Source organism: Sturnira hondurensis, unplaced genomic scaffold (genome assembly GCF_014824575.4).
Source record: "Sturnira hondurensis isolate 20B ecotype Veracruz unplaced genomic scaffold, ASM1482457v3 Scaffold0004322, whole genome shotgun sequence".
Lineage (NCBI taxonomy): Eukaryota > Metazoa > Chordata > Mammalia > Chiroptera > Phyllostomidae > Sturnira > Sturnira hondurensis.
In genome coordinates, this window is record NW_028076953.1 from 4,534,577 (window position 1) to 4,556,686 (window position 22,110).

Sequence of the window (22,110 nt, forward strand, 5' to 3'; positions counted from 1 at the left end):
CACTCGTTCATGCAGTGCTCATTCTCTGAGTTCCCATTCTGCAGGGACGAGACTAGTTGCTGCTGAATCAGAGACAACAAGGTGCACTCTGGCTGTGTAGCTCAGTTGGTTAGAGTGTTGTCCCCCATATGCCAAAGTTGTGGGTTTGATCCCCCGTCGGGGCACATACAAAAAAACAACCAGTGATGTGTAAAAAGTGGAACAACAAATCAATATACTTTTATTTTCTCTCTCTAAAATCAATAATTGTTTTTTTTAAAAAAAGGAAAGAAAAAGAAATCAGGTGAATTTTCTGCCTTCTCAGGAGCTCACTGGCTACCTAAATACAGGCATTTATAGAGTAACAAGTGCTAGATTGAAAGTAGTAAAGCCAGAGCACAGGAGAGGGAGCATTAAGAAGAGTGAGTAAAAACAGCTAGTATTTATTGTTTATTGTGTGCCAGGGACTGTTTTAAGGGTTTTACGTATATTAATTCTTTTAACTCCCACAGCAACCACATACGGTGGGCACTTTTATTATCTCTACAGATGAGGAAACAGAGGCACAGAGTCATTAATTAGCGTGCCGGAGGTCACACAGTTAACCATGCGGCCTTGCTGGGATTTGAACCTACAGCTACCTATTACCTGTTAGCTCTTTGTCGAGTAGGGAAGAGGGAGGGGGCAGGACAAAGAGAGGAGGGTTAATGACCAGTTTCACTGAAGAGACAACATTTGAGCTGGGCCTTGAAGCAAGTCTAGGAGCTTTCAGGGCTGGGTGGGGTGAGGGCAGACGAGACCTGTACCACTCTCATCGACTAGGAAGTCCCTGGATGGGGAGAGAGTGGGTCACGTGATTCCCTTCTGAGCTGTGCTCAGACAACAGGCAGAAAGGACCAGGTGGGGTAGCCAGCCCTGATGGCAAAGAACAAAATTCCATGTTTGACGAGGATGATCAATCAGAGTTGTAAACCACATGTGGCTATTAAAATTTAAAATAATTAAAATTAGCCCTGACTGGTGTGGCTCAGTGTGTGGGTCATTGTTATGCAAACCGAAAGGTCACCAGTTCAGTTCCTGGTTAGGTCACAAGCGTGAGTTGCGGGCCTGGTCCCTGGCTGGGGCTGTGCAACAGGCAACCGATTGATGTTTCTCTGCTCCCTTTCTCCCTCCCTTCCCCTCTCTCTAAAAGAAAGGAAGAGAAGGAAAATCTTTAAAATTAAATAACTGTTGAAGTTCAGTTCCTCGGCCACACTAGCTCCATTTCAGGTGCGTGCCTAGCTGCCACGTGTGGCCAGTGGCTACTGTATTGGACAGCACAGAGGGGAAACATTGCCTTTGTGGGGGACGGTTCTAGTGGATGGTGCTATTAAGAAGCCGCTGAGCTGGACACAGACTGAGACTGAGGCAGAGGTGAGGAGGCAGGTGTAGGAGGCAAGCAGGCAGAGAAGCAGGGCAGGTGCAGAGGGTCCCCAGGAGTGGTCTCTGCCAGCGCAGAAGCTCAGGGCTCCCCCTCAAGCCCTGGGGTTTGCTGGCCAGGGAAGCAGCAGCAACTCAGAGCCAGTAATACTAAACAAGGTCACAACCTGGTGACCTGGGACTCTTCTTCTCCCCAGATGACAGGCCTCTGCCCTGGGGACAGCAGCGACTAGAAGTCCAAATGCCACGTCAGTGAGGCACTGGAAAGACATTTCCCCTCAATTTCTGCCTTTATCTCCACCCCCTTTTACTACCAACTGGAAATCATCAGAGGCATTTCCAGGACTTGAGTTTTATGAGCTGAAGAGCAAGCAGAGGGGAAAATGACCAATTGATGCTGCTGCCACCACCCCCTGGGGTTGGGTGGAGGGACCTCGGAGCAGGGCAGCCAGGCCTGACCTGCCAGGAGCCCACAGCCCCAGGGCGCTGGGCCAGGAGCCTCGAGGCCCCCAACTACAGTAGTGGTTCTCACCACTGAGCCTGCCAGAATCACCCGGAGGGCTGGTTAAACCGTGGATTGCTGATTGGTCTACGGCTGGGGCCTGAGAATTGGTGTTGCTAACAAGCTCTGGGTGCTTATGGGTGCTGCCGGCCTGGGACTCTGAAAACTACCAAACCCGACCGGGGAAGACTGGGCTCAGAATGAGAAAACCTGGATTCTGCGGCAACTTTGAGCTCTATATCCTTCTGCAAACTGCTCATTCACCAGCCGCCTCTCTTTCCCCATCTGTCCTCATGAGCCATCTCAGGATTCCTGTGAAGAGCACGTAGCTAAAGGGTGTGAAAGTCATGTGTTCATGGTAAAAGTACGCTGAATAAATACAAGAGAGAATGGACATGGACGAGCTAGGTTTGGGGCTGGGGTGGCACGATTAGGTCAGATTATGGACAGGGGACAGAGGAAGGAGTTTGCCTGGCATGGAGAGGAAACAGTACAGGAAATCGGAGGCTGCTCTGCAGGCTGCCGTTATCAGTCTGTAACCTGGGAGTTACCCCAGCCCAGGACTCTGCGCTGCTGGCTCTCGGCCTGGGACTCTCCTCACAGTTACTCGCATGGCTACCTTCTCGGTGGTCTGGTTTGCTCAAACACCACCTCCTCAGGAAGGCCTTCCCTGTCCACCCCATCTAAAACTGCCCACCCCACGCCCACAGCCCTTCCCTGACTCCTGACCCTGCTAGATTTTCCTCACAGCACCCATCTCCACCTGCAAACGCATGGCTTCCTGGCTTACTTCATATTGCCTGTGGCCCCCAAGTAAGCCCCCGGAGTGAGGGGCTTGCCCATACTGCTCACACTGTATTCTAGTACCCCAAACTCCCCTAAATATGTAATGAGTACATGAGCCAACTCCACTTTCCTCAGCTAGAAGAGGAGGTGGGGCCACGTGGCCCCTCAGGTTCTTTCCAGCTGTAAAACGCCGAGAGGTTGTGTTGCCAGGACTGGCACCGTCTCAGAGCCCTATGAGGGCAACGCTTATCCGGACGAGTAACCCTCAGGAATTCTTCTCAGTATGTGGCATGAATTATGGATTCCGAATGTGAAAGCAAGAGGGGAACAAAAAGCCACGTCGTTCCTTGCCTTCCTCAGGTTTGTGCTCACCCCTCCCTTCCAGGGACCACGGACCAAGGACATGAACCTACCTGCTCCGGTCGGACCAGGGAGTTGACCAGAAGGTGAACAACAGAGTCAGACAGGCCGATGTTTTTCGTGAGAAATAGTGTCAGTGTTTCTTCCTCTTTGAGGACATCCCGGATTCGTATTCCTCTGCCTGTATATGAATGAAAGAAAGACCAGGGTGCTGAAGGGGAGGGAGGTGGGTCAAAACAGAGAAAACATCTAGAGTTCATTGGAAATATTTCTAACTGTATTCTTGGGGTCCCTAGGAGCTGTTGGAGGGCAAGCCTCCCGCCAGTCAGCTGTACCCCAACACAGTCACGGAATTAACTGGTGAGGCAGCTCGGCAAAATTTTGTGTGAAGGCAGAGAAAGCTGAACAAGTCAGCTCAGGGTGCGGGGTCGTCATCAGATGCCTTGTGGGGTTCGTGTAGGACAATGGTGCCCGGGAATATTGGGCACCATCTCGAGACAGGTTTGGTTGCCACAACTGGGGAAGCGCTAGTGGGTAGAGAACAGGGATGCTGTCAAACACCCCAAAATACACGGGACAGACTCCCTGCCCCCACAAAACAAAGGCCAAGCTGGCCCCAAATGCCAGGAGTGCTAAGGGAGAGAATTGCTGATCCAGGACTGGAGGAGACACGCGCTCTGTCCACAGTGCGGTTGTCATGCAGTAGAGGATCCTTCTTGGCCTTTCTGCAATCTCAGTTAAGTGTCTAGCTAAGCTCAGGGTACTGACGTGGACTAAGAGAGATGGGGCTGTTCTGGTCAAGAAAAACTTCAAGTGGAGAAGAGGGTAAGGCCCATTGCCCGGGCTTGCAGTTTCATGCCCTAATCATCCTGGTCACATTCTTTCTAGCTCCACTCAGAATCTGCTAGGAGCAGAACATTTTTTTATGGAGAGGCATAAAGGACTCCTAACAGCTTAGGTAACCTTGGGGCAAATGATTGAAACTCTTCCGAGCCTGTACTTTCCACATCTACCTCTCAGGGTTGTTGTGCGGGTGACGAAAGGCAAGGAATGCAAAGTGCTTAGCTCCCGGGCCTGAAAACAGCATGCATGCGAGTAATGCTTATTCTGATTGCGGCCACATTATTCTTACCCCTCTCAGGGGAGTCCCACTCAGGGTGCCCACCTCCTCTGCCTGTTTCCAGGGCCAGCAGTCTGTCTGAAGCTGGCCTCTGTCACAGTTCAGGAGGCGCTGGTCAGAGAAGAAGGTTAAAGGCCTGGATATTTGTGAAATCTTTTCAACATTCTGGGAAAGTCCTTGGGTTGCACGAAAATATCTCTGCATTCCAAATTCTCTGGGAGCCTGGTTGCCTGCTTATCTCACATAGTTCTCCTTTGACTAGATTTAATCATCAAACACCCCTGCTCCTTCCCAGAGCCCATCTCCTCCCTCCCCAAATTCTTCCCTCACCAGGGAGCCAAGAGGCCCAGGGCCTGAATACGTGACAGCCGTCCCTTCCGTTTTCAGGACGTGACTCGGTCTGCACAGTGCCTTGTCCAAATCGACTGGCTGCTCATTTCCTTTCGAAAGGGGATGAGTCAGCCAGGGGCCTGGCTGTGCAGTGAGCTCAGGGAGACCTGTGGTGAGGTACGACTTCCCTGTCACTGTCTCTTCTCTCTCCAGGGTGGGGGCCCTTCAGAGTCCTGCCCCTGGGGAGCCCAGTGTCACTACCTTTGCACAAGAAAAGCCCAAAGGCTTTAGGGCCACCTGACACAGGAGGGGGCCTGAGGAAGGAGAAGGGTTTGAAGAGGGGCTGTTCCATTTGATTCTTGCCTTCCCTCCTTTCAACAAGGTAATTCTGTCATCTTCGAAATTCAGGTCCTGCTTCCCGTCTTCCTTGCCCTGTGGCAAGAGCTCAGTTGTTTTTCTCCCAGTCACTTCTTTATGTACAGTGTTATGTTACACACACACACACATCCTGAAAGTAGGGGGCTGTGCATTCTACTTTCATCAGCGCCCCTCATCACACCTGGCGATGCTGACCACCCAGGTGTGAGCCCGTGAAGTCACCTGCTTCTGCCATCCAGCACTGGAGCCCGACATGGAATCGGAGCCTCCATAAAATGAAATGGCCCAGGTAGGTGCCCAGTAAATGCCTGTTGGCTGGCCCCGAAAGTCATGACCCCATTGGACTGTTTACCTCTTTGTTATTTTTTAACTCACTCACCTGACCTTACATAAAAATACCTTCGCCAGGGAGAGGGACAGAACGAGGGAGACCGTATCCCACCCAGGCGACTGGGCGGCTGGGGCCCTAGAGAGCAGGGGCAGGAGCATTCTGGGCCCTCACACCTGAGGAAGGGTGGGGGCCGCCCTGCAGGGGCCGTGTGGGGCCCAGTGGGTACTAGGTGGCTGATACCAGACAGAGGTTTCACTAGACTCTCGAGGGAGAAATGTGAACTGGGGGCCTGAGGAAAGAAAAATAAATTTAGTTTAAAATGTGGTTCTGCTTGTTCTCTTCCCCACGAAGATTAGAAGCTGGGGGAGGGGCAGCTGAGGCCCATGGAGTTGAGGGGAGCTGAGGTGGGAGGGAGGCCAGGAGAATGCTTGAGGCTCATGGGAAAAAGGTGTTTAAAGATGATTGAGAGACCGCAGAGCTTCCTTGGGGGTGAGAGGGGAGGGGGCTTCACGTCTGCCTTTGACCATTAATCTTCCCCTGTAGAGAATGCTGCACTACAGGTTTGCAGGGAAGGAAAATGCCACCTGGTCAACCATCGGCACACTTTCCCAGGCGACTGGGGAGCTGACTGGCAAAAGCACACACCAGGGACAGCTGCCACCTCGCTTTCAAAGACTTGACGCTGCACTGTAGCTTTGGGCTGAGGATTCAACATTCCCAGGAGCAGTGTCCCCGGGTGACTGTGGGACAGATTTTGAAATAGTCTGCAGTGCAGATGGTGTACTTCAGTCCCCAGCCTGGAATTCCTTCCGAGACGGTGTCCCAAACTTTACTCGGGGGGTGGTCTCCTGTCTTAATGAAGGGCCGCTAAGGCCAGGTGTTCCCAGCCCCCCAATTCTTTGGGAACTTTGGCTGGCCTTCCCTGGCCTGGCCAGTGCAGACCTTCAAAGCTGCTGTCCTTTTAGTGATTTTCCCCCAAAGCCAAAGGAACCACCTGTGTGCCAGTTCAAAACTTGATCCGCTCTGGGGTCAGGAGGTAGTGGGTTTGGTCCTTATATACACAGTGTAAAGGCCACAGAGAAGCTGAGGTTTGAAGTGACTTTCTTCACGCTTCCTCCCAGCCAGACTCCAGGTGAGGACCAAACACTGAAATGGAATTTCTGCTGGATGAACAAGGCAGGCTCAGACAGCCATTTTCTCTTCTGCTGTTTAACCTCAGGGGAAAAGTGCTTTCTGGTTGGTGTCCCCCAACCCGTTTTTCTTACTATTAAAATGCTGATTGTGCTCAGAGGACTAAATGCTGAGTCCTGCAAGCTCCAGCTAAGTAAGTTCTTCTACCCAAAGCAGCAAAAGACACAGTGTTTGTAGTTTGGTTTTACTACATAGAGTATACGCGTTACTATTTCTGAAACAACTACAACGTAATGAAGTAATCTGCTAGTCCCGTCTGAGCAGACTCCTGTCCTTTATTGCTCCAATGAGGAGTGAAGAGAGAAGGTGGCTGATGGGAGGAGGATCAGACTGTCCTTGGAGAACTTTTTCCTCCCGACTCCCCCGAGCTCTTGAAGTTCCACCTGCTCTCCACTCTACACAGGCGGTCACTGTTCACTCAGTCCTTTTGCTTCTGCCCCGGAAGTCGGCGAACACTCGGTCTGACCCATCCCCACCACCAGGGACCAGCACCACGCCAGGCTCGGTGGGCGCTCACCAAGCGTCTGCAGTGTGGTGGCTGGGCTGCGCAGGGAGGGCCCCGGGACTGACCCGTTCCAGTCCTCCACCTTTCTCGTTTGGAACCGAGTAGGAGCTGTGCCACCAGCCCCTCCAGTCCCCGTGGTATGCTCCTTCCTCATCCTTGTCATTCTCTAAGGTCATCTCCAGGCTATCGCCTCCCGTCCTTACCCCATCCTTGAAACAGACACCTCCCAGATCCACACTGCTTCCTTCTCAGGCTCTCAGCCCCACCCCCTGAATCATCTCCCGCACCAACAGCCTTTGCTCTCCACTCCTGGACTGCGGGAGCCGGGGGTTCCTGTGGGCCTGGCTCCCTGCCTGCCCATGGTTCCATGGTTCCTGGGCGGCGCAGGCTGTTGCCACTCAAGTCCCTTGGGCAGTCTGCAGTGGAGCCTCCTGCAAACACATCCTCTACACGACATCCACTTGTGCTTTGAGGAGACCTGTCAGAGTGGTTGTGTCACAGAACAACAGGGGCCCCTCCCAAGGACAGTGTACTAATACTGTCCTGACCACCTACTGGGCTCATCTGCCGCCACCAGAGGAAAGATGTCTCTCAATGTCAGAGATTTGTGAAAAGGAAAGGAAGGGTTTATTTAAAGCTGTACAGACTTAAAGTAATGACCCAATGTCCCCATTAAAATATCAATTAAAATATCAAAGTCCTTTAGGATAACCACAGATGCCCACAGCGCTCCCTTCTCCCCCTGCCCTAATTCAGGGTACTGTAACTCAGGAAAAGAAGCACACATCCGTGTTTCCAGGCCGCTGGCACCATCAGCTGTGTCGCCATCCAGGAAGAATCTCTAATTAGTCCAAAGCCATGTGGCACCTTCTCGTGGCCTACTGGCAAAGAGTTCTTTCACCCTTTTTCCAGGCAAAGTCTCTCCTGCCTCCCAGGCCACATGGCCAAAGGGAGCACCCCAAAGCTGTGTGGGCCTCCTCTACCAGAGCTGCAGGAGTCTGCACTCTGGCCAAAAACTCATGGTTCTTTTCTCCACCAGAGCTGTGGAGAGGGTAGGGTCACCACTCTGGCAAAGCTGAGTGGCGATTCTCTGCTAAAGCCGCATGGTGGTTCCCCCCACACCCAGCTGTGGGGGTCCCCACTCTGGCAAAGCCACATGGTACTCCTCCAATGGCTGCCGTGTCTGGGTTTTAAATCCCCACGCCAGTCCTCCTTTGCAGCCCCATTTCCGACTCCTCCCACAATCGGCTACACTTGCCAGGACCCCCATATCCTTCTAGCTTTACTGGTTTGCCATTGTGAGTCCGGGCAGGTGTGGCCCCATGTTGTGGAGCCAATCTTCTCCAGGCTCTCACACAGGTGCTATAACTTCGGGGGACCTGCCCCCAGTTACATCTTGGGTAGAAGTCACTTCCATCCCTCTGGCTCAGAGCATGGCCACAGCTACTTAACATATCTATGCAGCCAGTTGAAGGTTATAGATAAGTTAAATGACCATTCCAGAGGTTAGCTGCAAAGCCTTTGCTGTACCAAACAGCTCTCAATGGCTCTGCTCCATTTGTCCCTTCCCCTACTCACACCTGTTGGGGGGAGAGGACATCTAATTTGCCTTTCTAATATTTCCTGGACACCTGAGTTCGGGACCCCATCCTAAATCCCTTTTTGAAGCCCCACTCTTGGCTTCAAAGAGTTGCAGTTACAACTTCAACCTGTTACAACTTCAACCTGTTACAGTTACCAGGTTGAGTTGGTTTGTTCCTGTTTTTCTCCTGGGAGGTGGGGCTGGGGAGGGAGCTCCTCCACTTTTCTGCTCACTGTTCCTGACTCCAAGGGGCTCTCATACCCACCCAGCCTGGCCTCTCATTTCCTTCACCTCCTCGTCAACCAAACTGTCACCTCTGCTCTGCTTCAACCACCATGGCCACACCTGGGGGCTTGTTCTCACCTGTCCCGCCTGCCTGTGAAATCTTGAATTCACATACTTCATTTTCTGACCACAACTGCCAATCCTTCCATGCTGCTCATTTTCTCAGCCCATAAACAGGATCATGAACCCCCCTGAGACCTCTGGTTCCTGCCCCCTCCCCCCATTATCCCCTGGCCCATGTTAGCACTCTGTCTGCTTGTCTACCCTTATGCATCCTGGACCTGACAGTGTAGTTCAACACCATCCTCAACCCCCTTGCCTCCTGGACTTTCTATGCCTCCCTCAAACCTCTGGCTCTGTATCCCTCAACCATGCACCTTCCCTGCCTCAGGGCTTGGGGTACTAAATATCACTAGATGAAATCGAATGATTACACATATTTATCTCATGATAAACACATGCTCTCTGGCCCCCCGAGTCCTTAATGCTACTTGGCACTGGGACACAGGTGCCTGGTTAGCTTGCTCTCTAGGACTCTGGAAGCCATCCCACCTCTTTACCTCACTCGGAAAATCCCTCTTCCCTGCTTCTGCCACTCAGCCTAGCCGCCTATTTCCCAGAGCGCAGGCTGTTCTGGCGAGCTCCTTCCTGTCTCTGGACCTACCTGGGTAAGAGTGTGCTGGCCCTTCTCAACCTCGTCCTGTCTAGGCTGGTGGGAAGAGCAATCTTCACCAAGGTGAGACTCACATCCCCTCTAGCTCCCATTCCTTCCTGCCTCCTCTAATGTCTTTTCTTACCACATCTCTCCACTCTTCCCTGTATCCTGAGTCTCTGTGATGTATGAGACAAGCGAGAGGCGACTGATGGCTGAGAACATCGAAGCCCCCCTTACCTGCAATTTTCTCAGGGTGAGTTCGGAGGGTGTCCATGAGTTGGGATAAGGTGCGAAGGTCTGTCCAAACACGGCCAAGCTGCTGGCTCTCTGGTGCATTCATGAGGAGTTCCTGAAAATCGCAGTACACCCTTGCCAAGCTGGGAGAAAAACAAGGCCTTGTCAGTAAAGTCACAGCTGCCATTCTCATCATAATAATACCACCCTGTGCAATTTTTAAAGATACAATCTTCTTGACCTAGCTACCACATTATGTATCTTTATGATAGTGCCTAGGCAAAAGGAAAATAATATTTCCATTTCTTTGTATTGAATTCATATAACATAGCGGACAGGGGCAGTGAGCAATTCGTTCAGTCCTCCAACTTTGGCAGGACCAGGTCACTTCTTAACCCCACTTTCTAGGTGTCTTCTGTCCCAAGAGGCTTTAAGAAGAAAATTAGTAGTTATTACTGGAGGTTCTTTCCAACTATCACCCACTTCACCGAGACCTGCCCTTCCAGCCATTTACAGGGGGAGGCTCTGACAGCCACACTTAATCCACAAGTTCCTCCCTGCATGTATGCACACACACCTCTGCCAAGGCTGATTGGACGAGGAGAATGAAGCTGGGCCAACCAGATTTGTTCCTGGGAATTTAAATAATATTCAATGGTGCTCTTCCCATTGCCTGAGGCAAGGTGCTGTGAACTGAACAGCCAGCACCAGCCTGGGCATTGGGAAGCAGGAGACACTGCTCCATGAAAAGGCAAATGGATGCCCAGGGAGAGGCAAAGACACCAGACCTCACAGGCCTAGACAGCAGACAGCAGCTCTGACGTCCCTTCAGTTCTCGTCCCACCCCTCCTGATACTTAACTCCAGCAGTGAGTGAGTGATACTCACTCCTTGGCTTGTGAGAAGATCTAGTGTCCAAATCATATATTTTCCCCTGGGACTTCAACATGTTTAAAAAGGTTTCTGTGCCTTGCAAGCAAAAGACCCTTGAATAAGCCAATATTTTACCTGTAATGTATGTGTGAAATGTGAAACCCAGATTTTCTGGCTCAAATGCTGAGTGCACACTGGCGTCCAAAGCCTCCCTTCCCCAGCTCTCACCCTTCAATCCCCAGACACTGCCAGTTCCAGTCCCACTGAAGCTCCGACCAGCCTCACTGAGAAGTCTCCAGCGCTCCCCGATCCCACTGTGTAACCCACGAGATTTCTCTAGATGGGCCGGCATTTCTTCTCAGGCAGCTCAAAGAGACTCAGGCCGAATGTGTAGATTATAAATTACAGACTCCTGGCCGTCTTTGTGGCCATGGGAATCCAGCTAAAATGTCACTCCCTGGCTATTCTAGAAAGACATGTGTTCCGTCTTCTACCTTTCTGTAATCCAGGGGTTAGCAAACAGTTACAGGCTCCTGGGCCATGATTTTGTCAGGATCAGTCAACTCGGCCATCACGGGGCAAAGGCAGCTACAGTTTGTTCCCAGGGGGGAAGGCCACCTCTGAGCATTAGGCTGGCTTACAAAATGTTCTTTTTTTTTTTCCCAGTCAAAATACAGTTCTGTCCTGGAGGAATTATATCCAGAGGAAAAACTGAAGTAATAAAATACCTCAGTTTCCATCTGCCTTGGGGTTTGGTTGAAGTCCACTCTACAAATAAGCCCTTGTTGGTGACTCTCGGGTGTGAGCCTCACGGGCTGCAGCTCAGGTTCAGCCCAGTTGGTGCAGGCCAGCCCCGTGCTCACCCCGAGCCTCTGTCTAGACAGAGGACATGCTCACCTCATGTCCTCCCACCTCTGACAGGGAATCCCAAAGGTAGACTTTCGTCCTATGGATTGGACTTGAAATTCGACTCCAGACCAGAATTTGTTAACTTGAAGTCCACAAGTCCCCTGACATCATGTCATGTTTTGTGTCTATGTGCTCATTCTTCCTGGAAGAAGGGTCATCAGTTCCCATCAGTTTCTTGGCACGGTCTTCAGACCCACAGGTTCAGAGCCGCCGCCCTCCAGCCACAGCCTCAGATTCTGCCGCCCGAGGGAGCTAGTGGCATCTACAAGAGAGGACTTGGAATTTGGCCTTTTCTCCCAGGGAGCAAACTTCATCTCGTGAATCGTATTTAATTCACCCTTAAAATATTCTCTGACATTTTTCTTAACCTTTAGGTTTCCAAGAAAGCTTTTTCTCCTTTTTTAAAGGAATGCTTCGTGAGTTTGCATGGCCTCCTTGCATAGGGGCCGTGTTAATCTTCTCTGTGTCGTTCCGTGTAAGAGTGTGTGCCGCCCGGATGGACACTGGTCAAGGAAGCTTTTGGAGAAACAGGGGTCTGCCAGGACGGCCAGGGGGCAGTGATTTAAGGCAACAGAAGGGAAACTAGGCTTTCCTTGTTCCGTGACTCCACCCAGGCAGACAGATGACCTAGAGGCAGTGGACACATCTTAGCAGGGTCCTGCCATCAGACTTCAGGTCACATCTTGGGAACAGAAGGACTGAGAAATTGTATCCTCTGGTCTTAGTCTGAAGCTTTCTCCCCAAGTGCCCTGACAGCTAATAGAATGCTCCAGAGAGGAAACATGCCCTGCTCCTATGAGGGTAAGGGTTCAGCAAGCCATGAAAACCTTCATTCAGCATGACACCCTCTGTGTGTGTGCGTGCATGCGCTCCGGCGTGTGACAGAATAAAGGGGTGTGCAGCTTCTTCCGCCTTAAGGTGGAAATCGCAACACTTACATGGAGTTGTTATAGTTTGACACAATTCCAGGAGATTCTCCCGGGGTGGGACTTTTAAAACAAGGATTGTTCACGTTGCAGAAAATTCCCTGGAGCCATGGCAAAATTCCTGCTGAGGGCATCGCCTTGTTGGGAAAATGGCCTGTAAGACAGGAAATGAAGACAAGAAGTTAGTCCTCCAGACCCAGTGGGATGAAGGCCTGGGAGAGGAGTCTGCCCCTCTGGGGATTTGCTTCTTTCATCGACATTTAAGAAGCAGGAGTGTCTATGCACGGCAAGCCCTGCACTGGGTCCTGGAAGCAGGGCCTCTTCTCTCAAGCCATCAGTATAGTGGAAGACAGACAAATGTTCTAACAGAAGCATAGATGGACGCGCAGCAGGGGGACAGAAACGAGCACATCATTTTATGGTGGAAGGGGCAAAGGGATGTTTGCTCAAAAGGCCTCCACAAGTTGCTGACCCTTGAGGAGAAGAGGTTTTCCTGTTTCTTCTTATGAGCACCTGCCTCTGAGCAGGCAGGAAACTTGCAGATTACAGGCTCCTTGAGAGGGGATGGAGGGGGACAAGGAAATGGATCAAAATTTCAGTCCTAGAACTCAGGAAGAAGAGAGTGAGGGGCAAGAAAAGGGGACTGAGCCCTTTGCGTAACGCCTGAGGCCTTGCACCAGCTGCCTAGGGGGCAAAGATGTCCCCCTGCCCAGAAACCAGAGGACGTGGCACAGGAGAGGCACTCTCAGGCTCACCCTAGACCCCAGGACACTTCTGGGGCCCGAGAAATAACATTTTATTAAGCATGATTGTTATAGGATGTCTTTTTCTTATTTTTCTCTAGCCCTGTGTATAATATATCTCTAAATTGGTCTCAAAAATATTTTAGAGAAGTCATCTATACCCTGCTCCCTTTAAATACTAGTTACAGTTTAGGACTGGAAAATGAAAACAAAAAAGAATCACAATTCGTCAGGAACCACGTACAAGTATTTGCATAGAATATGTAAGAATAAATGATTCGTTTGGGTAACACGGACGAATCTAGGTTTTCTGCATGGTAGGCAGGAAACAACAACAAGCAGATATGATCCTGGCACCCCTCCCCCAAGACCTGTCTAAACAAAAGGGTGGGGTCCCCGGGGCTGCCCAGGCTGCCAAGGCTGCCCCACTGTGCTTACATTCGTGTTTGCTGTAGAGTGGGTTCACATTCCTTAACCAGATCAAGACCAGAAATAAAGATAAAGGCCACGTGAGTTCCACCACAAAGCGAACCTGGATAAACAGAACAAAAAGAGAGAGACCAGTGATGCTAAGAGACTATAGGAAGCACACCCAGAAAAGACACACTTCATCTCAGCACCTGTCTATGCAATGGGACTTTGGGTATTTCCTGAAGAACTTCCTTTTCCTATCCCTTCTCCCATACTACCTCTACTACAATATGTTAGACCAGCAGGACATGGTGTCCACCAGGGCCCCATGTTGCCCCTATTTTATTTTGAAGATTTTATTTACTTATTTTTAGAAAGGGGAAGGGAGGAAGAAAGGGAGGGGGAGAAACATCACTGTGTGGGTGCCTCTTGCACACCCCCCCACTGGGGACCTGGCTTGCAACCCAGGCATGTGCCCTGACTGGGAATTGAACTAGTGACCCTTTGATTCACAGGCCAGCACTCAACCCACTGAGCGACACCAGCCAGGGCTGAATGCAGTTTTCTAAAATAGAGGTAACGTGCCCTGGTTGGTGCGCTCCTATGCTTTTGGGATGTCGCTGTGCACATGAGCAGATCCTGGTGCAGTGAGGCCCCACCAGGTTTCACCTGTAATGCTGCTGCTGCAGGCAGTGAAGATCTCGGTACAAGCTCTCCTGCAGATAAGGAACCAGAGGCCCGGGGAAGGCAGGCTACATCAGCAGGCAGTGTCACGTCAGCAGCGCCGGCATCAGAACCAGAATCCAGCCTCCCGCCTCCAGGTCAATGCCCTGCTCCTGCCGCTGCCCTGCCTTCTAATGCACATTAGACTCTGCCTCTATGGTCACCAATGAGTGAATGAATGCGCAAGCGATTCTATGAAATACTGTGATGCACGGCAAAGTCAGCAGAAACCTAGGTTTGCCGATATTTCTCCTTCAGCCGGTTCTCACTGGTCAAAGAGACAAAGCAGGGCGTGCTGTTGTGGGTTGTTTAAATACTGGGAGACGTTGCTGCTGTGAACATGTGGTTGAAAGTTGGCATTTAAATTTAGGTTCAATTTTGAGTTTGAGGACTCTCAACTCCAGAGGAAGAAGAACTTGCTGGTTGTTGCAGCCCACACTCCAAGGCTTGGCACATGGGGATGGGATTGTGCGGGCACAGGAGGAAGGGAGGGTGTGGACTGGTGTAATAGCTCTTCAACCTAATCCCTGATCCAGAGACCTTAGGAAGGAAAGGCATAAGACTGAAAAATCTCAAGCAGGTGACTAAGAATAGACTTAAGTATGTATAGGTCAGGTAGAGGCTATTAGCACGACCATTAACCATTTGTTGTTCCTTCCAAAAAATGTACTTGAACTCTCAGTGAAACTGTGGAAGCCATACCAGGCACTCGTAAGTGTTTGTTCTTTTCCCTCTGTAAGGTCTGTCGGCAACAAAGTTATCACTGCACAAACCATAACATAAGCTGATGAGGAAAAAAGGAAAATGCATTGAAGAAAACAAAGCAGAAACTGTTTAGGGCAGGTGGTGATTATGGTGTTGCAACTTATTATAAAATGTTTTACTCAAAATATGTCTAGGGAGGATGTGTTAGAGGAAACAGGAGATATTATGGGAAGAAGAAAGAATAATAGATTTTTCTTAAGGCACTCATTTTTCAGGGCTCCCCCTACACATTCTCCCACAAGAAGGCAAAACACCAAGGTTGAACAATTCCCATCCAGTGTTAGAGGCACTGACCCCAAGGACACTTGAAAGCCTTTGGAATGTGGCAGTTCCTTCTGGGTATGCAAATCAGGGGAAGAGGGACAGAGCCTCCTGCCTGGTGACCCCATCTCACTGCTCACACTCCGCTCTCCCCAGACCAGGCCAGCTGTTCCCACGGCAGCCCACACTTCCCATCTTATCGCTTATCGTGTGCCAGGGTCAATCACTGCTCCTTCAGGTATGGGCCCCTCTCACTGGCTGTAAGCCTCCCGAGGGCAGGGACCACGTCTATCCTCGTCACTGCTGTGATTCTAGCACCCAGCACAGGGCCAGGCTCACAGTAGGTGTCCGATAAATGTGGAATGAGTGACCCTTTTTCATGACTGGTCTAGGAGACTCCTCTGGGAAAACTGGAGGTGACACAGAGGCTCAGGGTCACCAGCGGTGTTCAGATTTAACAAACTGCACCAGCTTCACACTGTCTGTCCCAGGTCCTTCCTGTTGCTAAGCTTGGGAAACAAGTCTGGCAAATTAGCCTTGTGAGTAACGGGTGCAAACAATGACACCGAAGTTGTTCCTGCTTTCTTTGCGAAGAAAACGAGACAACCGGTCTAGGTTCTGCACATTTGACTTCCTAAGACAACTGCCTGCAACCTTGGCTTTCTGTGGAGTCGGGCAGCCTCATTCCGTGGAGCCAGTCTATCTGGGAGGAGTCTGCTTTGTTAGACATTGAGGCTGGTTTGGGAATGGGTGTATCTGGGTTAAAAACCACTTTTGCACTTGCTTAATATCTGCATCTCAGTTTTCTCATCTGTAGAATGGGACCATTTTGTCCTGCAGTGTACACCGAAGGTTTAAAGTGTGCCAGTACTGAGGTTTACACCTGGCTTCGCTCCCTGTTAGCTGTAGGACATTACAGCGAACTTCTCCGTGCCTCAGGGTCTCACCTGTAACGTGAGGGGTGATGCCAGGACCTGCCCCCCAGAGCAGCTGTGAGGATAAAATGAAACCCTTAAGGCAGAATCTGACCCAAGGTAACGTGCAATAAACACGAGTCATTTGTTATCGACTCTTACCTCTCATAAGGACCACAGGGACAACTGTAGGTGACGACATGTTGCAAAGGCTGAAGAGCCAGGAGATGTAATTAAAATCATCTGCAAGCTCTTAGGCTTCCACCCATGCTCATGTTTCTTCCTTTCTCCCTTTCTGGGTTCAGAACAGCTCATTTGCCAGTTTGGAAGCTCCTGATAAACTGACCACCAGCTGTCCCCCGCCCCGTATGCTGGGGGGGCTTGAGCCAGGGCAGGGGTCAGCCAGCCTGGCCTACCTTTCCCAGGGATAAAGTTCCCAGGTCCGAGCTCCTGCATCTCAGCCCTCTCTGCAGTGTTAGTCACCCACTCTCTCATCCACTCACTCCCTCAGCCCTGCTTGTGTTTTGGAAGTATCTGGTCTTTGCAAGGCATTGTGATTTGGAGTCTTCCCATCAGTGGGGGGCCAGATCAGGATTCTCCATTCCTCCTTCATTCTTTGTTTGGCCCTAATGGCAAGTGGGGCTTGGCAGGTGCTCCTCTTCACCTTATCTCAGACTTAGGGCTGCTTTTCTCTGCCTGCATCCCTGCCCCTCTGTGCCCCGCTTCCTTGACCTAGGTCTGCAGTTCTCATGTGGCTGTGTTCTGGAATCCTGTGGGGAGTTTAGGAAGTTGGCCCAGATTAATTCCACGAGCACTCTGACTCTGGGACATCAGTGTGGTTTCTCACACCTCTCAGGTAGTTCCAATGTGCAGCTGGGGCTGAGGACCCCTGGCATAGGAAGTGGTTGGGAATCTTTGAAAAACGTTTGTGGGGACGTCATTGTTATTGTCCTAACTCTGGGAACATCTGTTTTGGAGGGGCTGCATTTCACACTTCACTCCCCGCGAAAAGGCCACTGGCAATTCTTTCCCTGCCTGGCAGGTCCTCACAACACCCCCTTCTCCCTCCCCCAGAATCGTGCTCATCACCGTCCCAGAGCGGCATCCTTGTCCTTGATGCTCAACTGTGCGGGACATACCCTGGGGAGAAATTCCGCAGCGTAATTAAAAGCATGTTTTCAGAGCAGCTCTGGCTACCCCAACCCTTCCCTTTAAACATGTCTGTAACTTTAATTAAGCCCAGCCAAACTCAGAAGGGGCTGGTGGAAATTTTTCTCCCTCAAACTGGTATTTCCTTGTTCTTTTTCTTGGTTCCCCTCCCCCTCTCTCTACCACTCAACCTACATGGGGGAGGAGGGGTCCCAGAGAAGGGCAGAGTTGTTCTTGTAGTTTTAAATCTTGGCCAGTTGGATTTTTTCCCTCCTACTCTGTTTTCAATTTAAAAGCGGGTAAGCAAATCTTGAAATGAGCCATGTGATTTGCCTGCTACACCCAGAGCCCAGACAGGATTCTTAGCCTGGACAAGTTTGACCCAGGACCTGGGTGCCCTTGGAGCTGGCTGCCCAGCATTCCCGACCCTGCCAGGTTCTTCTTGCCTAATGCTGGGCCTGAGACCAAGGGCCACAGCTGCACCCATTCCTGGAAATGATAAGCTCCCTACTCTCAAGAGTCCTCAGGCCTCCCCCAGACATCCTTCCCTGTCATGGAAGCTGGGACTGGGCAGTGCCCTAAGGGGCCCTTAGGCTGCGAGCTCTCAGGAGCTGGAGACAAATCTAGTGAGTTTTGTAAAACCTCCTTGTCAGTGCCTGGCCTGTCGCAAATATGGGGGGATGTGCATTTATCCTGGACAGTGCAAAGATCTCTTGTCGTTGAAGATGTATGTTCGAGGGATACATTTTTTGAGAAGTCTTCTCTCACCTGGGCCAACCTCAGTTTCCCCTCCGAAATCCCAGAGCTCATCCTCACTAGCCACCCTGGGCTTGATTCTGCTCCACTGTTGCTCGCAGTATTTTCCTTAGCAGTTGTGCCTGGCTCCAAATTCCACGAGAGCAGGGGCGATGTTTAACTCACCTAACCACACAAGAGGTGTAGGGTGACCACACAGCCCAGTTTGCCAGTCCAGTGCTGGTTTACATTTGCCATTCTGGTGCAATTGTCAGTAGCTTCATGGTGGCCCCTTTCACTTTCATAACAGCCTTGGTTGGGGTAAAAAATGAGATGGCCACCCTATCTTTGTGGTCTCCATGGCCAGCCTATTGAAAGGGCTTAATACGTGGGGACAGTGTGGGGTAACAATCAGGCCTGCCTGGCCTGGAGTCCCAGGTCCTTTCCACCTGTTAATAACATCCTCTGAAGCCTCAATGACCTCATCAGTAGCCATGAGGACAACAGTGGTGTCTCTCTCATGGAAATAAGGTGACGGTTAAATGAGGTGACAGTACAGTGCCGGGCACTTAGTAATATTGTACTTGATAAATGTTAACAGAGGAAGAAAAAAAGGGAAGGAGAAATATCTGAAGATTTCTATCTTACGCCCTCAGGGACTGGGAGAGGAGGAATGGGGAAATTTGGTATCTGTTTTCGCTCATAACAGTAAACACCCCAAACCATGGAAGTTTGAGAAATTAACCTAGGAGCTGAGTTACGGGCAGAGTGTTGTACTTTTTCTTTTTTTTTCTTAGAGTCACCATTTTGAGGAAGCAGAAGCTTCCAGAAGAACCAAAACCTTAAGGCAGGACCACCCCTCTCAGAGATACTGAGGGCTGTGGAGGATGCCCCCATCCTTACCCAGACATCCTATAAATTCCTGGAATGTGTAGCAGTGGGGAAGAGGGCTGGAGGCACATCAGACAAGGGATTTCAATGACCAGGCCATCTCCATGGCATCAAAGGAATGTCAGCCCAGACAAGGTGCATCCTGGGAGACTCCCCCAGCCCAGGTCCTCAACCAGGCGGGCCCCATCTCACTGGACAGGGGTTGTCAGTGTGCTCCTCTGAGAGGAGCAAAGAGGACAGAGTCCTCGAAGGGGGGACACCCACCAACACCAGGGAAAGGGAACAGAGACTGCGAGGAGGCCCTAGCCAAATCCTGTCTTTATAAAATAGGGTTCATCTCTGCAACAGCAACATGCTTGCCATGGGTGTGGACACATTTCAGGCCAGCAGCCACAGTCCTCGGGTATGTTTTTTCTTGGCCACAAAGAGCACATCGAGAATAAAATTGAGCGAGAACCTTAATTTCTTATGGAAAAGAGAGAGAGGAGGGAAAACAGTGGCACATTGGCGTCCCTTGTTGCATTCCACAGGCTCTCATACAGGCAGGGTCTGTGGGCTGATTTTCTTGGCTGCCATTGTATACCCAGCACCTGGCACAGTGCCTGCCAAGTATTAAGTATTTGTTGATTGAAGGAACACATGAATGAATTTAAGAATAGGTCTTGTTTAAGTTTTGTCCATACTCATTCTAGAAGGGAAACTTCTAGAAGCAAGGAGTTGGGTCTCTGACTATTGTTGCCTGGGGGTAACAAAAACTGAAACACGAATTTGAAGACTCACACCAGTTTTGACAAAGGAAAGCAGCCTGAGGACAGTGGTGTTTCCCACAGATCAGCAGGTTCTAACTTGGCTTCCCCCTCCGGCCTCCCTAAATCCTGTCTAAGCCACACACAGAAAAAGACCATCTGTGCATATAGTTGGATTGTCTCTTGCTTCCTTCTGTGTTTGCTATTAAGCAGATGGCCCTCAGTCCAAACCCACCAGCCAGCCTAGGCTCCCTCCTCACGGGTCCAGACCTGAGACCTGGCACTGAGACCTTGGCAGCAGCCTCATGTTCCCCCTTCTTTGTAGGTCTGAATCTCAACCCCACCAGCCTCTCTTCTGTGTTTTCAGGTCTCTCTTTTTTTTCTGTCCTCATCCAAGGATATTTTTTATTCATTTCAGAGAGAGGGAGAGAGGGAGAGAGAGAGAAATGCGAATGAGAGAGAAACATTGGTCGGTTGCCTCCTGTACTCGCCCTGACTGGGCATTGAACGCACAACCTTTTTAGTGTACAGGAAGATGCTCAGACCAACTGAGCCACCAGGAGAGAGCCATTTCCAAGTCTTAATTCTATGTTTTCCCCTTGGTTCTCTCGGCTGTCACTTTGTCCTGCCATTGCTACCTCCATGATACCTTGGAGTTCTCTTTTACCCTTTCAGCTACCAGCTTGGTATTTAGCAAGGACATTTTTATATTAAATTCTCTCTGACCGAGACACTCCAGATGTTCCACAGTTGGATCCTTTCTTCTCTCACAGTTTCTTCCAATGTCCAAGAGAAAGCCTGTCCTGCCTACATATATCCCTCTTGAATCAGGGCTGGGAACAAACCCATCGTCTTATTCCCCACAGCATAGGTTCCTCCCTGTCCTCCTTCTTGCCTGGCTCCTGTCTTTCTAAGCTCAGCCCTGCCCATTCCTTGCCCTCTCCCACCTTCCTCTTTCAGCTCCTTTACTCATTTTTTAGTCATTTGACATTGGCATGACTCCGCAAGCCTGTGGCAAAGTGCATCTCTCCTTAGAGTTACAGATTCACTCTTTATCCCTTTCCAGAAACAACTTAGAAGCTTATTCAGTGCTCTGATTTCCTGGGGCTCTTGCCTGTCCTTCTCAGAGGATATTTGGCCTAAGCTACTTTTATTGCTTTTGGTCTCAAAACATACTTCGTGTTGTTCCAGCTAAGCTGGAAGTGAGTCCAGGGTGGACTCACTTATGAGTCCACCTGCATCTTATGCTTCTAGCCCCTAGTCCAGCCCAGTCAGGGCTGCTCCCTGAAGAGGCTCAGTGAGTGTCTGTGATGGTTTGTTGATAAGGTGTTGCATTTCATTGGATCTAAAACACCATCAATTATAAGATGTACTGTAATTTTTTTTTTTTGCACACTACAAAAGAAGCAAATGTGTTGGTTAAACTGTCACTGGATTGTAGAAATGTGAAGATGTGAAAAGCCAGTGTGCCTTGTAGAAGTGATGAAATACAGTGTTACTGGGCTGGGGCGCTCTCAGAGCGTGGTTTTCTGTTGAGCCTGCTCTTCAGGACTTAGGTTCTTCCCACTGCACAGCATGGATGCCCAAGGGTGTGGGGACTGGACTGGCACATTTAAAAACCAGGGGACGGGAGAGGGATGGAGGGGCAATGGACTCATAGGCAGGGAGGGCAAAAGAAGACTTGAATGTGACCATGCTGAGCCGTGGGTGGAAAATGTCCATCTCAGGACAGAGAGCCATGTCTCTCTGTGCCAGACACTTGTCCGAGAGGCTCACAGTGCAGCCAGATGGTTAACCAGTGCTTCAGTGCCAAGTGGCAACCAGCCCATCCACTGCTCCTTCTCCTTGCTCCCACCCACCCCACTCTCTCCACCTGTGAATTTGCTCCATGCCTGACTTGGAGACCCCAGGCTGCACTTGTTACCTTTTGCCTTTTCCGCAGGGTCCAGTTCTTCCAGAGCAAAAGCTGGATCTGCCTCACAAAGCCCATGCTGGTGACCACAGGAGGCCAGATCGCTCAGAGCCCTCCGTAGGTGGCTGAGGCTCACGGGAAGCAATGGACGTAAGCGTCACCAGAGCACCTCCAGCTCGGGGTGCTGTGCCCTTCTCCGGGTGATTAGAGGCTACTTTCCCCTGTGGAAGCATAATCTCTTCTAATTACATGTAAGCCCTTTGTTGAGGAAAGCAAGCTGACATTTTAGGAAGAGAAAGAGAAACCTAAAAACACAAGCGGCTGGGCACTAAGCCAGCTGAGATGGGGACATCTCACAGGAAACCAAGACCCTTAGGCTCCCGCCTCCACTGAAGGAATCTCTGATCTAACATTCAGGACAAAATCTTTCTACACAAATATGGGCTGGGCTTTGGCCTCTGTAACAGCCTGCCCTGAGCCGGCACCAAGGGTTTGA

At 50.6% G+C, this 22,110-nt stretch overlaps 1 protein-coding gene and 1 non-coding gene across 4 annotated transcripts in view; both read right to left on the bottom strand.

The window, feature by feature from the left end:
- ABCA4 (ATP binding cassette subfamily A member 4) overlaps positions 1 to 21,765 on the bottom strand; it is a 134,182-nt gene extending 112,417 nt beyond the window's left edge. For all 3 annotated transcript variants that reach the window (XM_037045524.1, XM_037045525.1, XM_037045523.1), the window contains exons 1-5: positions 21,627 to 21,765; positions 13,546 to 13,639; positions 12,377 to 12,518; positions 9,661 to 9,800; positions 3,100 to 3,227 (exon numbers count right to left, since the gene is read on the bottom strand). In XM_037045524.1, the coding sequence (XP_036901419.1) occupies positions 3,100 to 3,227; positions 9,661 to 9,800; positions 12,377 to 12,518; positions 13,546 to 13,639; positions 21,627 to 21,692 (570 nt within the window). In that variant the 5' untranslated portion in view covers positions 21,693 to 21,765. The remainder of the gene's footprint in view (positions 1 to 3,099; positions 3,228 to 9,660; positions 9,801 to 12,376; positions 12,519 to 13,545; positions 13,640 to 21,626) is intronic.
- On the bottom strand, positions 11,841 to 11,942 carry LOC118986569 (U6 spliceosomal RNA). Its single transcript, XR_005066409.1, has one exon. It is a non-coding gene; the product is annotated as a U6 spliceosomal RNA (small nuclear RNA).
- Positions 21,766 to 22,110: the final 345 nt, after the last annotated feature.